We start from the raw sequence: 16,001 nt of genomic DNA on the forward strand, positions 1-16,001 counted from the left end.
GCAACAAAGACCAAATGTGAGACGTGTATGTGTAATCACGGAAGTATTGAAAATCTGAGACCAACTTTTCAACATCGGAAGGGCAGGGAGTTAGGGAACTGCATGAGCAACTGTTTATTTAAAAATCCCACTTTTAAGGTATATTCTGAATGTTTTTACACGACACCCCAACAGGTATATAAAAATGTACAGAAGAACAAGGCAGGTGTCCCTCTGCCAGCATCATATCTGGGTTGGTAGACTAATGTTGTGCAATTGAATGATTTTTAGATGTAATTAGGAGGAAACTTTCCAAAATTTTTATTCACACTGGTTTACATCATACCTTTGAACTGTGGTTAGTCATTTTATTGAAAATATTTAAACATGTTTATGTTTTAATTTTCACAGTGACATTTTATAAGGGCATCACAGTCAGTTTCCAGCTCTTGCTTAAGAAGGGGCAGTTCACCCCAAATTTGTTTGGTAAATTAGTTTTTTGGCTTGGAGCACCACCAATCCGAATAAGTTATCTTGCTAAACGAAAATCCTGCTTCGTAGTATACCGAGTATACCCTCCAGGTTAGCATCACAGCATAAGTTACCATGGATATCTAGCCTGCTAAAAAGTATAGTATACCCGTAGTATACCCCCCAGGTGAAAGGAAAAATGTGATTTTTTTATTTTGGGGTTAACTGTTCTTTTGGTACTTGTGGGTTATCTGTTGCCACTTTTTAATAGCGGGTAGCTGGCTCCTCCACATTAACTTTTTCATTTCTCAAAATAACAAACATTAATCCTAGGGGTTAGGGTTATTTAGAGAGTCTGAAAAAAACAAATAAAAGTACCATTATTTTAATATCTACATGGTGCCATGCCCCAACAGACTGACCTCCCCACTGGACTTGTTGCTCTGCAAAATGTAACTGCAGTAGGCAACCGAGTAGCTAAGATGTCTAGAACATATTTTACATCTTTAATGACATTTGTTCAGTAACCAGGCACTCTTGCTCTTCCTCTCGTATTGTTGCAGCTCTCTCCCTCTCCTCTTGCTCATGTAGAGAGTTCTGCCCTGTGGTTTTTCCGTGTTGTTCCTTCAGGTGGCGTCTTAAGGCAGGCTTGTGAGCAAAGCGGGCGTGGCAGTATGCACAGCGGTGTGGCCGCTCGCCGCTGTGGAGGTTCATGTGGTCTATCAGTGTGGATTTTTGGGTGAAAGTCTTATAGCACAGGGGGCACTGGTGAGTTTTGCCACCGCCTCGATGCACAGCCATGTGCCGGGTAAGGTTGGCAGAGTGGTGGAAGTGTTTGCCGCAGCAGGGGCAGGTGTAAAGCAGGTGGGTGGAGCGGGAATGGAAGGATAGCGATTGGGCGGAGGGGAATGTGATGCCACAGTGCTCACAGATCACAGGCCCAGACACACTGGAGGTAGATCCCACCACCGCGACAGACTCATCCCCTCCCTCGTTTGTCCCGACAGTCGTTAGCCCTGAACTTCCCTCACCAGCACCACAACTAGACTCCTCCAGGGCGCACTGGGTCAAACTGTTGCCTCCCATTGGTGAGACCTTTTCCCCCTTCGTGTCACCCATACTGTAGTCTAACTGTGGGAGTTCAACGGAGAGGAGGTTTCCTGTCTTTGGCCCTTCTTGGTTGTAGTCCATGTTCATAATACCTCCCATTCCTGCAGTTGCTAAGTACCACAAATCCTGGTTGTTTGGAAGTCTTTTCTCCTGTGTTGACACCCACCTTCTTTTCCTAAAACCCCTGCCTCTCCCTCTGCCCCGCCCAGTTTTAGGGTCAGAAAGCCTGCGCCTGAAAGCGCGGAGCCCCTCAGCTGAAAGTCCCCCAGTACTGAGATTATCTTCTGTTGGATTTAGCTCATATTCACCGCTTTCTCCAATCACCACACCGTCAGTCTCTGGGTAATAAGCATCCTGTGTTCCTTCAGAGGGAGCTCCTCTCTCCTCCTCCCGGTCTCTGTTCATCTGATCTTCTTCTGAGATGTACACTCTGAACACATCATAGTCCTCCTGTCGAGCCTTTTCCTCCTCATCTGATGCGCCAACCTGTAACAACAAATTAAGACAGAATAAGGAAAGGTGGCGCTGTAAAAAAAAAGTGAAATACACCACTCAAAATTCCCCAGACATGTTTCAAATGTGCTTGCTCTGTCTAACCTACAGTCCAACATTCAGATATATTCATTAACACTCAACACAAATGTAGGTTTTCTTTCACACACAAACCTTAATGTATGGCTCGTCCAAAGTGGGACTGCCATGGTAGTGTTGACTGCTTCCCCGGGCAGACATGTCTCCGCTGTTCTCCTCCACTGAGCACACTACAGGACTGTGTAGATGCAAAGGGGAGGGTTGGCTGGTGGGAGGGGATGCAACAGAATGAACACTTCCGCTGACAATTAAAGGTTGAGCCTGGCTCTTCTCTGAAGTCATCTAGAGGAACAGAAAAACACAGATTATGCCATTGCTACAACAAAACTGCATTAGCTATCAAAATGCCTATAATGTGTAGAACTGAAAATCATGCCCCATCCCAACACACAATAACTCAGACATAACATATGATTAGGATAAAAATGGGGAAAAACCAGTTCAGTTTCTCACAATTTTCACAATGAACAACAGGAAAAGTAAAAGACACAAGCCTTTTCCATAACTGTATGACATGTATCTACTTGTGTATCAACTTATTCTGGATAACTGACCTTTGCTGGACCGGGGTTTTTTAGCTGCACATACTTCTTCAGGGCTCCACGGCAGCGCTCCACAATATGCTCCATCTGTAGGTAACTGGCAGCAGTCAGGTAGTTGACAATCTCTTCTGGGTTAAACTGCAGGAGGCCAGTGTAACAAGACTGAAGCAGACCACACACCACTGTGGAGCTGTACAGCATCGACACCTGGGTAAACATTTGAAACAAATAACGTAAATAAGCGCGTTGAGGAGAGACACAACGACAGAGTTTGTCAGTGGGACATTGTGAGTGTTGACATTTGCCTACCTGGAGCTTTGGGGCTGGGTTGAGGAGGAACTGGTCTCTCAGGAAAGGCGAGCAGGCAGCCAGGACAACTTTATGGCCCCTGAAGGTCTGGTTATCGCTGGCCACAATAGTGATGTCACAGAATTGCTGACGGGCCCTCAGTGTGTTCAGGTGCTTTAGGGTTGTGTCCCCGTGGCCAGGTAACCGGAAACACAGCATCTCCATCTTGTCTGACGAGAATTGGGGAAGCATTCATGTAATTAAACTGATATATCAGATAAGATAAGATGGAACTTTATTAATCCCCGTGGGGAAATTCAGTTGTACAAGCAGCAACAGGGTAAGCGTGAAAAACAGGACAGCACAGATTCATACAGATTCATAAAATAAAAAATAAAATCAAGAACAAAATTAAAATAATAATGATAATAATAATAAAAGACTATGAAATAGGAGATGAGTAAAAATAAGAATAAAATAACTGTCAGCATATATACATATTTGGTCATCTAAATTATGAATTACGAAATGATTGTTGGTTTACAAAGATAACTCAACTTGTTGATTATATTTGACAAAAGTCAAACTAAACTAAGTAATTACTCAACAACAAACATAGACAAATATATACCGGTTTTTAATTACCACTTTACATGGCCTTTCAAATGTTAACGTACTGCTATTTGTGAATGACATCACATGACCTGTATGAAATATAATCAACATAGTATTTAATAGTTATTGGTCATTTACCTCAGGTTGAACATTAACCAAAGTAACAATAGGGATGATTGTGTCGCTTGTAATGCTGTAAAGCCAAATCAGTAGCGCTCTGTGCCACAGTGACGCGTCCTAAAACCCGAAAGTAAGTTAGCATTTTACCACTTCCGGGTCCTTCAACAAAAACCAATGCAATTTCTCCATAGGATTTTGGAAAATAGCTCTGTGGTTGACAGAAATTGAAGAGACAGATCACGTTTTGTGAAAAAAACGTGATCTGTCTCTTCAATTTGTGTTTTGTCGAAGGAACCGGAAAGAGTTTACTTCCGGGGTTTAGGACGCGTCACTGTGGCACTCTATTACTAATCTATAATAATAATAAAAGCCTTGAACCTTGAATCTGTTACTTACTGTAGTTACATGTTATAGTGCTACATTCAATTTGGTAGCCTAAGTTGTAGTATGGCATCTACGTCACTTCATCCTCATGTTAATGGTAAATCGACAGCTTTAACGTGATAAAGCTAAGAGAAGTGGGCTTGAGACAAAGATCAGCATTGCATGTGTTAGAGGAATACTGGGAGTATGATACAATGAGGCTGGCTGAAATCCATCACCACATGATTGTTTTCATCCTTTTCTGCTGGCCTCAACGTTAGCTAGCGTTAGCATTAAGCTAGCTTGCTTGCATCTGGTAATAACCATAGGTAATAACTAAACACAGGAACACACAGACGCCCCACAGTTATCTAGAAACGTTGTCCTTACTCACCTCGCCTTTTTCTTTTGTTAAATGTCTCCTGGGCTTTCTTAAAAACAAATCTGCATTTGTGGGACACAGTTTATTCAGATGTTGTTACGCTGATTTTCCTCATCCCTGCTGCCACTAACTAACATTACTACCTCGATTTCTGTTTACTTTTTGGCCTCTTTTTTTGGAGCAAGCGCCTCTTGAAACCGCTGATCTCTGGTTAGTAAACTGACCTGGAATCGGATTCAGTGGAACACCTTCTCCTTACAGTAGGCTTCATCAGAGAACGCTCACTGACTTCAGATCAGTTGTTTGAAAAATCAGCGACCAGGGGGCGTGGCTCTCGGTGGTGACGCGGCTCTAGTGGTGACGCGGCACGTCCTTTTACGTTTATGCTCTGCTTCGCGAAACATGTCGGCATCTGAGACAACAACGAAGGTAGCGAAGCCTTTCTGCAACTCAAAACTGCATGCTAACGACACTAACATTTGTTTCACAACTTGTAAACACATTAGCATACATAGCAAAAACACGCCACCAGAGTAGCAATCTGTCATGATGCAAAATGTCTTTCCTTGTCGATGTATAGGAGCTCTTTGTTGAAAGCTGTGCTACAGTGCTAGCTTCGTTAGCCTGTAACATGTTTTGTGTTAAATTGCTCTTATGTTGTTAATGTGTTGGTTATCTCGTCGGTTCCTCTGTCTTTATTCCTTACATTTTCATCATTTTGCGTTAGTCTTGTTATGTTTTTCGGTTTCTGTATAGTATCTTGCTTCTGTATGATGTATGTTCAGTTTTCAAAGCTAATGTTAAGACCCACAGTCTACGCACAAGACACATTGTCATGTTTACATATTTGGATTTCGAGGGAGGATTTTATAAAGTAAGTGTGCAGAATCTCACTGCTTTCCGTTTTATTTGACGGACTACTGATGCTTTGAAATGTGTAGAAATGCATGAATGGGTTGATTGACTGATGGCGGCATTTGACGTAACAACAGACACCATCTGCCATTGGTTGACAGATTTATAAAGCAAGCAGGACAATCAGAATCACACTTTAGGTCAAGTAACAGTATTTGTAATCATACAAGGACAGCTAGGAACAAGGACAACAAAGACGGACAAATAAAGGTAAAGACTACAGGACTACTGTATATATAATTACGTGAATATAGGTGTAGAAAAGATTGACTTTACATTATAATTATAATGGCCACAATAACGATCACAAACAACACTTATCCTCCTTATTACACACAAGTTATCCATTCTCCATTTGATAAAATATTGCATTACTTACAAGCCAAGGCATCAAACAGTTGAAAGATTTGTTTTTTACCTGGTAAAACTACAAAGAACTGTACTGTACTGTATATATTAGTACTTTAGATTTATAGTGTGTGAAAGGGTCCAGTTGTGTACATCGTTACATTACTCCAAAGCTAATTTGCATCTAAATTGCTCCTCATGTGTGTCTCTGTTACAGTGTATTGCAGTGAATAAATGGATATTTTTAAAATAACAGATTGATGTTTTCTTACATTCTTTTTTTCTTGGTTCTTTGCCAGGAGCCTCCTGAAGGAAATGACTCAGAAACACCAGAAGAGTCCTTACCTGGTCCAAGTCAAGTAAAGGAAGGTATGTATAGAGGGAGATAGAATTTAATAGTTTAATCTGTGCTTTTGAGGTACTCAAATACGCTGAATTATTGTCTGATTTTTGTATTTTTACTACTTTTCCAGATAATGCAGCATCCACCACAGCTGCTGTCCCCAAGAAGACAGAGCCCATGGGTGGTATTGCATCAATGTTGTCATCTCTGCAACCTGGAAAGGACTCTTCCAAAGCTGGAGAGGAGGGAGAGAAGTGCTCACCTGCGTCCTCCCCTAGCAAAGCAGCAGCAGGTAAGGCTTTGCAATCAGTAGAAGCAAATGATTGAAGGGCTTCAAAAAGATTTATCAATGAATTCACAGTAATGTCTTTACCTCTCTCTTCAAGGACACGCAGCAAAGTCCATTCCATCATTGTCCCCCTCTCCTTCGACGTCTTCAGTGTTGTCCCCTGGCCGAGCTAAGATGAGTGTCTCTGGAGCCGGCAGTAGTAAATCCATCCTGGCACCTTCTCCTTCCCCGTCGTCCTCCTCTTCTTCCTCTTCTTCCTCTTTTGCCACAGCTTCCTCATCTCCTTCTGTCTCCCCTCCCCCAACCAAGATTCATCGGGCTCGAAAGACCATGAACAGGCCTGCAACCGGGCAGGTGAGTCTACAAAGCAGGGCTTTTCTATTCAAATGTAAACGAGAATGTGTACCTCTGTCTTGAACATTGATTTGGCTCCTTTTTCCTTGACCTGAGTAAACATTTAAAAATGTAAAATGTGATTTATAATTCAGCCTCCAACAAAACACACATTGTCTAGTATTTGCTCAATTGGCGGTACTGACGGTTTTTATTTCACAGATGAGCCACACTGAAGCGCCTGTGATACCTTCAGGATCCTCTGAAATTGAACAGGGTTAGTGGCTTTCGCATACTCACGCTAACTAATGTTTTCCTCTGGAAAATAATAAAGTTTCTATGAATAAACAAGTGAGAGTCCCTTGTATAAGTGAACACTCACTCTGTTGTGGTTTTAATTTTTCAATAGTTGCAAAAAGGAGAAAACTTGGTCATTTATCTGAAGACATGCCTGAGCAATCAGAAAACATTCCAGAAAATGCTCAAACTGTGGTAAGATCCTGTCTTTGCCCACACATAACTCACTTTTATTCATAAGATTACATGCAATTTGATTGAATGTAATGTTTTTTTTCCTTTCAAAACTCAGGCAGAAACGTTATTTCATAAAAAAGTGGAGACCGTTACCAAAACTGCACCAGAGAAGAGCAACAGCAGTGTTGGGAAATTAAAGCAGGAAGTTGCCGAGAAAATTCCTATTTCCAGTCCGTCCATGCAAGATTCAGAAAAGGTTTGACGCTTTGATCTACTTATGGTTCACATACAGTTGTTATTGATGCAAATATTAGCATATGCATGTGATGCATGTTTGTTTTTTTAACCAACTGAAGGAATAATTGTTTATTTGACTATTGTCAAATTTCATCAATAGTTTGAAGATGGTGGGGCGGAAGCAAGACAAAGTAAAGACATAGAAGGGTCTGTGAACATGTCAGATCATGTGAGTGCTTTTACTTGTTTCACTAGCTTGATAATTACATTCTTATCTAGTAATAGATATTATATAAATTATAATATGAAGATTTATATATATATAATTATAAAAAGGTTTTCATTTTTTAACTATATCAACAGTGGGAAAACAGTGGCAGAAATATGTGTGTCCATGCAAACCGTAGAGATGCAAACATATAGGCTACATGATCATCAAAATGTGCGCTGTCATGTTGCTTGTGTTAAAAAAGGACACCTCAATCCTGCATCTCCATGCCCCCTTCTGTTTGGTGTTTTAAAATCACCAGTTTATGTCTCGCCACCCTTCACAGACAATATATCTCCCCTTGCAGGGTTCAGAGTCTGAAACAAAGAGAACTGTCAAGAGTAGAAATGAGAACGAGGAGTCTTCGTGGCAGCAATCAGACCAGGAAAAAGAGAGAATCTCGGCTGACGTGGTTGAGACAGTAGGAGGTGAGTGACTTTACTCAGTGGGTTAAATATACATATCATGTATAAAGCAAGCTTTCAGCCCCCTTTACTCTGATCCAACTACATGCTCACTGGTGCAGTCAGTTAAGGTGAGACCATAAGCTGAATGAGGATCACATGCGTATGATCAAAGAGAAAAAAGTGATTTTAAGCTTTGATTCCTCCTCTGTCTGGAAACTATAGCCATTGCTTTGCCAATTTCCCACTTATTAACATGTACCAGTCAGGGGAAGGATACAGAAAGATCTCCAATGCGCTGAATATGTCTCGGAGTGCAGTTAAAAAGATCTGTACATGTCTCTCTCATGACCAATGTTTATACTTTGTTATCCGGTTTACAGCAGGAAGGGCCACTGAGTACACGGAGGTTCCTCTGGGTGCTCTGAACATCTCCGCTGCCGACAGTCTGACTCTTTCTCCTCATCACGGTGAGTTAATGATACATACGTTTCCCTTTTGTAAATCGGAAAAAAGTCAAAAACAAACTTGAAATGGCTGAGTTGTCAATGCTAGCTTACCCCAACATTCTCAAATGACTGCTAAAAATAGACAATGGACAGACTGAAATATAATCAATCTCCCAACCTTTTGGTGACCATACTCTCTTGGTGACAAACACCATAAACGTTTAAATCTTTCTGTTCCCTTTGCAGAAGGAAGTGATGCAGGAGACACGGAGCGGCTGGAGGAGCTTCCTCTCTGCAGCTGCAGGATGGAGGCTCCCCGGGCGGACAGCAGCAGCCACCGCATCAGCAGACAGTGTATGGCTACTGAGAGCATCAATGGAGAGGTTTGTGTTGTTTAGATTTCGAGAGCAGCATGACGTCTCTGCTGGTCTGTTGTAGTTTATGAAGCTCACATCTCAAACTGTATCTTTCAGCTGAGGGCTTGTACCAGTCGGACTATGAAAGGGGAGACCATGCGTCCGTCCAGTCGGGTGCCCCTCATGATGCTTTGTGAGATCCACCGCTCACACATGGTCAAACACCACTGCTGCCCTGGGTGTGGATACTTCTGCCTCGCGGTAAAGAGTTTAACCCATCTACTGTAGGGATTTACAAGCACTATCTTATGGCTTAAAATGAAGGTTTTCCCCTTCTTGATTCCTACCTTTTTTCTCTTTCAGGGCACGTTTCTAGAGTGCTGCCCAGACCAGCGCATCGCTCACCGTTTCCACCGTGGTTGTGTGACGGTGCTGGGCGGTGGGCGCAGCAGATCAAACGGCGGCGGTGGCGGCGGCATGCTTTTCTGTCCTCACTGCGGGGAAGATGCCTCTGAGGCCCAGGAGGTCACCATCCCATCCTTCAGCTCGGCCACATCCTCGGCAACCACCGTCGTCACCATGTCTGCTTCCTCCACCACCACCCCGTCACTGCCGCCCTCCGCCCCCACCGCCCCCTCACTCACAGCCTCAACAGGAGGGATGAAGGATGGGAAGATGCCAGAGAGACCTGTCAGGTAAATTTGGATGACCTGGGAGAAATTGATCGGTTCCATTAAACTGTAAAAATTACATTTTCTTTCCTTTTGCGCTCCTTATTCGCCTCTTTCAGTGCACGCATACATAGCCATGGTTTGGTGACACTGGCAGTAGAGCAGCAGCCTCCGCAGCCTGTAGCCTCTGCAGCCACTGAGGCCACCCTCCCCCCAGCAGAGGAGGGGGTGGACAGCGTGGGACCCTCCCTCTGTATGCCAAATGGGAAACCCATCAGCCCCAGTGCACTTCCACCTGGGCCCAGCAGGGCGGCGCTGCAGAAGGCCATCCTCACACAGGACACCGAGAGGTTGGAGTTTAGATTTGACTGTTTTCACTTGTACAAGGATGTAACGTATCTTCTTAATCATGTTCAGGTTTGCTTTGACTCTTTCAAAGGAGCATTCTGTGGACAACTGCACATCAGACCAGTTGAAATTAAGTTGGTGGTTGTTGTTTTTATGATCTGCCAGAAGGAAGAAACTGAGGTTCCACCCCCGCCAGCTCTACCCGTCCGCCAAGCTGGGGGAAGTGCAGAGAGTCCTGCTCATGCTGAGTGAGTGGGCTTGAAAACGTTGAAATCATGATATATTTGTACAATATTTGTGTATTAAAACTGTGTGCATTGTGTGTGTTTCACAGTGGAGGGCATAGATCCAACATACCAGCCTGAATCCCAGAACAGGCGCTCTGCTCTCCATGCTGCAGCTCAGAGAGGCCTGCTGGAAGTCTGCTACCTTCTCCTACAGGTGAACACTTTGTTTGCATCTGCCGTTGTTTTTTTTGGGTGATTAGGACACATGCTTTACACTCCATGAAGATACTTTCCTGTAATCTGTTGTGAAGGAAACGTTTCTATTTTGAGAAAGTGTGTACAAATGGCTAATTACAACTGCAGCTGATGTCCAGAGTTAATATGAGAAAACCTGCATCGGTGAGAAAAAGAAAAATGCCTATTCATATATAACAGATGAAACAGTCAGATATTATTACTTTAGATACACATTGTATTACAGGAATGTTTGGCTATGCTTGCTCTATCGCTCAGGCGTGTATACTGCTTGTATTATTGAAAGCATATCTCAAAACACAGAGCTCATTATTCTGTGTATTTAATGAATCCTTCCTGGTCCTTTACCAAAGATGAATAGTTATATTTGAATGTGTACTAACAGGCCGGAGCTCAAGTGGATGCCCAGGACAAGGACCGTAGGACCCCTCTGCTTGAGGCGATCGTCAACAACCACATTGAGGTGGCTCACTATCTGGTCCAGAACGGAGCCTGCGTCTATCATGTTGTGAGTGTCTGTTAGTGCCTACAATGGAAAAGATAAATGTGAAGTTTCAGGGGTTTGGTTGATATGGAGTTCAGTGTTTGTTGATGTCTTCAGGAGGAGGATGGATACACTGGCCTCCACCATGCAGCCAAACTGGGAAACCTGGAGATTGTCAGCATGCTGCTGGAAACAGGGCAGGCTGATGTTAACGCACAGGTAAAGGAAGCACCCACATGTATTAAAGGCCCAACAGATCACTTCTTGTCTATAACTAATGTCAGTTTGACCATCATATCTGTTTTACTGGTTCGGTTGATTCCGATTCTTCCTGGCGTTTTGATCTCAGGACACCGGGGGCTGGACGCCCATCATCTGGTCTGCAGAGCACAAACACGTAGATGTGATTAAAGTGCTGCTGAACAGAGGCGCTGATGTCACCATTAGTGATAAAGTAAGTTTCTTCAAGTTCATTGAGGTTTGGAGATGGTGTTACATGTAAAATGCCTTTTTGCTTACTTTGTAGCTGCTTCTTTGAGTATGCCTGTTTTTATATTTGCAAATCAGCAAGTGTGTGTTTTTTTTTTTGGGGGGGATAGATCACGTTTGTGCATGTCGTGTATTTGTCTATCTGTCTGATATCTTCTATGACTTTATGCTCAAGAACATGTTGCCGTTGCGGCTTGCTACTATTCAATTTTTTTATAAAAATAACAATGTAATTGACTTTGTAATGACAATGTAATGATTGTTCTGCCTGCTGTTCTGACTCCTCTTCACTGACCAGTGAAAAAAGACAAGCCTTAGTAGGAATCTCCCTGGGCTCTGAACAGGAGCATCTGCAGAAGAATGACATACCCGATATGTTATGTTTTCTTTTATATGTAAGTTCCATGAAAATGTTAAAGGTTATTACTTGAATCAGTCTCTTCCCTCCCAACAGGAGCTGAACGTGTGCCTCCACTGGGCAGCGTATGCAGGGAATGTGGATATAGCAGAGTTGGTCATGAACTCTGGCTGCTCCCTCGCCTCAGTTAACTTGCACGGAGATACGCCGCTTCACATCGCCGCCAGAGAGGGCTTCCTGGAATGTGTTACGTGAGTCGATGTCATCATAAACTTAAGCCTATTTATGGAAGTCATATGAATTCTCTGCATTTTCTGGAGCCAAAAGCACCCATCAATTTTCCAACTGTTTCTTCTGCAGGTTGTTCTTGTCCAGAGGTGCAGACATTGACGTCGTGAATAGGGAAGGAGACACGCCTCTCAGCCTCGCTCGGTCCGACACGCCGGTGTGGGTCGCCCTCCAGATCAACAGGAAGCTAAGAAGGGGAATAACCAATCGTATGCTTCGGACCGAGAAAATCATCTGCAGGTTGGTGTTATTTTGTGGAGCCATGTCTTTAAAAAAGAAACTGTTTCTTTATTACAAGATTGTTTCCTGTTATTCTTTATGATTTGACTCCATGTTTATTTTTCAGTGACGTTGCACAGGGCTATGAGAACGTCCCGATTCCCTGCGTGAACGCAGTGGACGACGAGGGCTGTCCGTCAGACTACAAATACGTTTCAGAAAACTGTGAAACTTCGGCAATGAACATAGACCGCAATATTACACACCTGCAGGTAAAATATTATACCACGCTCTCATTAAAAATTCATAATTTTCTTTCTTTTTTACTAACAAACAATATTGTAATTTGCAATGAAAATGCAACTCATACATGTTTGGTCTTGTCTTTAGCACTGTAGCTGCACTGATGACTGCTCGTCTAGTAACTGCCTCTGTGGACAACTGAGTATCCGCTGCTGGTACGACAAGGTAAAAATACATTTTGTTTTAAGGCCAAATTAATTATGTATTATGGTAAAAAAAACTTTTTCAAAGCCTTGACCTGAAAATGTGGTACATTCTGCAATTATGAGAATAAATGAGCTTTGGTTCAGTCAGTGAGATCCATGCATCAATGAAAAGGATTCATTATTTACAGAGGAAACTAAAGGAGTGATACTAATCTCAATTTATTACACTATTTCTTTTTTTTTAGGACCAGCGACTACTCCAGGAATTCAACAAAATTGAGCCTCCACTAATATTTGAATGCAACATGGCGTGTTCCTGTTACCGAACATGCAAGAACAGAGTGGTACAGGCAGGCATCAAGTAAGAATTAAACTCGTCCAACGTAATGTTTATCAACCAATCAACAAATGTCACTGACGACCTTCCAACAAAAAAATGACATTGTGAAGTGACTGGCTGGAAGGAAAGAGCTGGATATGGCTGCAACACATTGTTGCAAAACATGTATTCATTGGCCCCTGCATGACAAATAACCGCAGTGCTCACTCTGAGTCTGAACCCTCGTCCTGTTTCCCCTCAGAGTTCGTCTTCAGCTCTACAGGACTGAGAAAATGGGCTGGGGAGTTCGAGCTCTGCAGGATATTCCCCAGGGAAGCTTCATCTGCGAGTAAGAGAGGATTGTTTTACACACAACAGGTTGCTTTACAATATGTGTAAAGCTACAGGTTGGAAAATAAGCTTTTCTACCTCCCTCCACTCAGATATGTAGGGGAGCTCATCTCCGACGCAGAGGCCGATGTTAGAGAAGACGACTCCTACCTGTTTGACCTGGACAACAAGGTGAACCTTTCAAGAGAAAATGCTTTTGTTTTTCATCAAAACAGAGATGACAGGAGGGGAAAACATGACAAGGAACATTTGCTATATTTCCTGTATAACCAATAATACATAACTATTAAAGTGAATAATTAGCCAGAACTTAACTCATGGAGAAAAAAACAGTACATCCGCTGCTGAGCTGGGTAAAAACCTCAGCTTACTGCAGTCTTTCAGCTAACATTACACTAGATGAACTTATAACTTCAACTTTTTTAAATAAATCACCTCCTTAATGTAGAGAATCAATCAAATTAGTTTATCTAAAATTGGCAAAAGATGTTTGCATACATTTTATTAAAATTCTGCTTCGGACACTATTTATTTGTAAAATACTGCAAAAAACATCAGCTGTATTCATTGGTGGCCTGTCTCCGTATTTAGATGGAGTTCATCCTATACAAAAGCATATTTAAATCGTGTAACATTTTCATTTATTAAACTGGAGCACTGAGTAGGGATTGAATTCTAACACGATGCATGTTTTCTTTGTTTTTGCTAAAGGATGGTGAGGTGTATTGCATTGATGCCCGGTACTATGGCAACATCAGCCGCTTCATCAACCACCTGTGTGACCCGAACCTCATCCCGGTGCGTGTGTTCATGCTGCACCAGGACCTGAGGTTTCCCCGCATCGCCTTCTTCAGCTCCAGAGACATCCTCAGTGGACAGGAGCTGGGGTGAGAAGCTGAGACGTTTATGATCACCTGCTCAGAGCTTATTTCTTTATTTCCCTCCTTGTTTTTATATTTTATTAATGTTTTGTTTCAGCCTCTCTAAATTATGTAAATATTGTGCTTTTCTTTGTTTTATGAAATAGTTAACTGGAAATCTTACATCTGACATTTTTAAATGGGAGGAACAAATCTTTATATTAATTGATTATGAAAATCATTTATAAAATCATTTTAATGTCAATTATTTTTCAAAATCATTAACTTAAAAAAAGAAAAACGGATAAATGAAATGCATGTATACTATACAAATCTAAGAATATGAAAATAACTCAGTAGAGCAGTCGGGGACCAATGATTTATTCGTTAATCTTCCTCCTTAGTTACCTTCTCTACCCTCTCCTGTTTATCCTTTCCCTTACATTTCTCCCTTACATTATGTATTGTATACAAATGAAGGACCCTTATTTGTTAACAACTCATCTGTTTGAAACTCCATCTGGCTGTAACCTCGATGAACAGCTTTACAAATATATATTTTCTTCCCTGTTTCATCAGATTCGACTATGGAGACCGATTTTGGGACATTAAGAGCAAGTACTTCACCTGTCAGTGTGGATCAGAGAAATGCAAGCACTCGGCCGAGGCCATCGCCATCGAGCAGAACAGACTGGCTCGACTGGATGCTTGCCCAGATTCAGGAGCTGACTGTGGGATGAGCATGCTGGGAAACTCTTAAAACACTTACCCATGGGGCCTTTGGATTAACCTCACCCACTTCACATGTGAACATTTGCAATGAAAATACACCTAGTGGGTTATATCATTTTTTTGATGCATGGTGCTGTTTTTCTACTTGAAATGTCCTTATTTTCCTCCCAAACTTGCCATCTTAGAGTTGATCATGTATATGGTAGAGAACATGGGCCTTTTTATATTATGTTTAAACTGTGTGGGTATAAAACACATACATTTGTGATTCTGTGCATACAGTATATCTACTGTATATTAATGTCTATATCATTAGCTCATGACGATTTGTGCATTACGAGTCCCAAACTGTGCATCTTCTGTTGTGCCAACAAAACACTTCTTAACACTTTGCATTTTCAACACAGTTCAGTCATGGGCCAACCCTTTAGCCCATACTGGACTCAAGGACCTGAGGGATGTTGACTTTGGATGATTGTCGTAGCTTTATTTTCTTTATTTTTATACGCATTGTTTTCTTTATCACGTTTAGTTTAATAAATTAGCTCATTGGTTGATCTTTGGGCTCTTGTATTGAATGTGTCATTTTCTTTTTAAATATGTTTCTCACTGGTTTACAATATTCCATGTAATCCTATAGTATCCTGTAATTTCTATACCTTTTATCTTTATGTCATTATGTTTATATATTGTCATTATTGTTTATATATGTCATTATATATTAGGATTTTATAGGGAGATGTGGCCCAAAAAAAGCATTTCCTGTTGGTGTTATTGTCTTATCAGCAGGGGGCAGCTAGCTACAAGCCACTATGCAAAGCTCCACAGGGCCCAGTCAGAGAAAGGAAGATGTCTCACTCTGCTAGCAGTTCTACGAGTCTCTTTAAATTGGAGACTGCTAATGGATAAGAAATGCTCTGTTGTCATCCATCCATATACAGTGCAGTACAGAACAAAGAGATACGGAGTAATGATTATTCGGGTGTAAGGCAAAAAGAAGGATGCAGAACAAGAATACAAGACAGGGTACTAAATGTACTAAAATAATACTTAAGTGAAAGAGCTCAGTATTTC

The 16,001-nt window shown here is 41.9% G+C and overlaps 2 protein-coding genes across 6 annotated transcripts; one reads left to right on the plus strand and one right to left on the minus strand.

Annotated features, from left to right (window-relative positions):
* Positions 1-284: 284 nt before the first annotated feature.
* On the minus strand, positions 285-4,678 carry LOC117455193 (zinc finger and BTB domain-containing protein 12-like). 2 transcript variants are annotated; one of them, XM_034094594.2, is made up of 5 exons: positions 4,474-4,678; positions 3,003-3,206; positions 2,706-2,900; positions 2,227-2,433; positions 285-2,046 (listed from the first exon to the last, which is right to left on the minus strand). In XM_034094594.2, exons 2-5 carry the CDS (start codon positions 3,204-3,206, stop codon positions 949-951), a joined length of 1,704 nt encoding a protein of 567 aa, XP_033950485.1. In that variant the 5' UTR covers positions 4,474-4,678; the 3' UTR covers positions 285-948. The 2 variants fall into 2 exon arrangements, with proteins under 2 accessions (XP_033950485.1, XP_033950484.1); XM_034094593.2 differs by having other exon boundaries at positions 3,003-3,211.
* A 175-nt stretch (positions 4,679-4,853) lies between these two features.
* On the plus strand, positions 4,854-15,505 carry ehmt2 (euchromatic histone-lysine N-methyltransferase 2). 4 transcript variants are annotated; one of them, XM_034094714.1, is made up of 29 exons: positions 4,860-4,890; positions 5,547-5,586; positions 6,024-6,093; positions 6,198-6,359; positions 6,454-6,710; positions 6,912-6,966; positions 7,099-7,181; positions 7,279-7,419; positions 7,561-7,629; positions 7,976-8,096; positions 8,456-8,542; positions 8,768-8,904; positions 8,995-9,138; positions 9,241-9,572; positions 9,668-9,898; positions 10,062-10,144; positions 10,231-10,337; positions 10,764-10,886; positions 10,980-11,081; positions 11,212-11,316; positions 11,806-11,960; positions 12,070-12,237; positions 12,344-12,488; positions 12,607-12,684; positions 12,911-13,026; positions 13,247-13,333; positions 13,428-13,506; positions 14,047-14,222; positions 14,775-15,505. In XM_034094714.1, the coding sequence occupies exons 4-29, from the start codon at positions 6,245-6,247 to the stop codon at positions 14,953-14,955; spliced, it is 3,477 nt and encodes a 1,158-aa protein (XP_033950605.1). In that variant the 5' UTR covers positions 4,860-4,890; positions 5,547-5,586; positions 6,024-6,093; positions 6,198-6,244; the 3' UTR covers positions 14,956-15,505. The 4 variants fall into 4 exon arrangements, with proteins under 4 accessions (XP_033950604.1, XP_033950605.1, XP_033950606.1 ...); XM_034094715.1 differs by having other exon boundaries at positions 4,866-4,890; positions 5,552-5,586; XM_034094716.1 differs by having other exon boundaries at positions 4,874-4,890; positions 5,529-5,586.
* The last annotated feature ends 496 nt before the right edge of the window (positions 15,506-16,001 follow it).

This window comes from Pseudochaenichthys georgianus, chromosome 11, assembly GCF_902827115.2.
Source record: "Pseudochaenichthys georgianus chromosome 11, fPseGeo1.2, whole genome shotgun sequence".
NCBI classification, from domain to species: domain Eukaryota; kingdom Metazoa; phylum Chordata; class Actinopteri; order Perciformes; family Channichthyidae; genus Pseudochaenichthys; species Pseudochaenichthys georgianus.

Bases quoted from the DNA above. Each gene is read 5' to 3' on its own strand.
- LOC117455193 (XM_034094594.2), bottom strand. From the start codon at position 3,206: ATGGAGATGCTGTGTTTCCGGTTACCTGGCCACGGGGACACAACCCTA. The intron at 2,901-3,002 runs GTAGGCAAATGT...ATGTTTACCCAG, and splicing joins ACCCAGCCCCAAAGCTCCAG to GTGTCGATGCTGTACAGCTC. The intron at 2,434-2,705 runs GTCAGTTATCCA...CTGTTCCTCTAG, and splicing joins AAAACCCCGGTCCAGCAAAG to ATGACTTCAGAGAAGAGCCA.
- ehmt2 (XM_034094713.1), top strand. From the start codon at position 4,864: ATGTCGGCATCTGAGACAACAACGAAG. The intron at 7,630-7,975 runs GTGAGTGCTTTT...CTCCCCTTGCAG, and splicing joins CTGTGAACATGTCAGATCAT to GGTTCAGAGTCTGAAACAAA. The intron at 11,082-11,211 runs GTAAAGGAAGCA...TTTTGATCTCAG, and splicing joins AGGCTGATGTTAACGCACAG to GACACCGGGGGCTGGACGCC.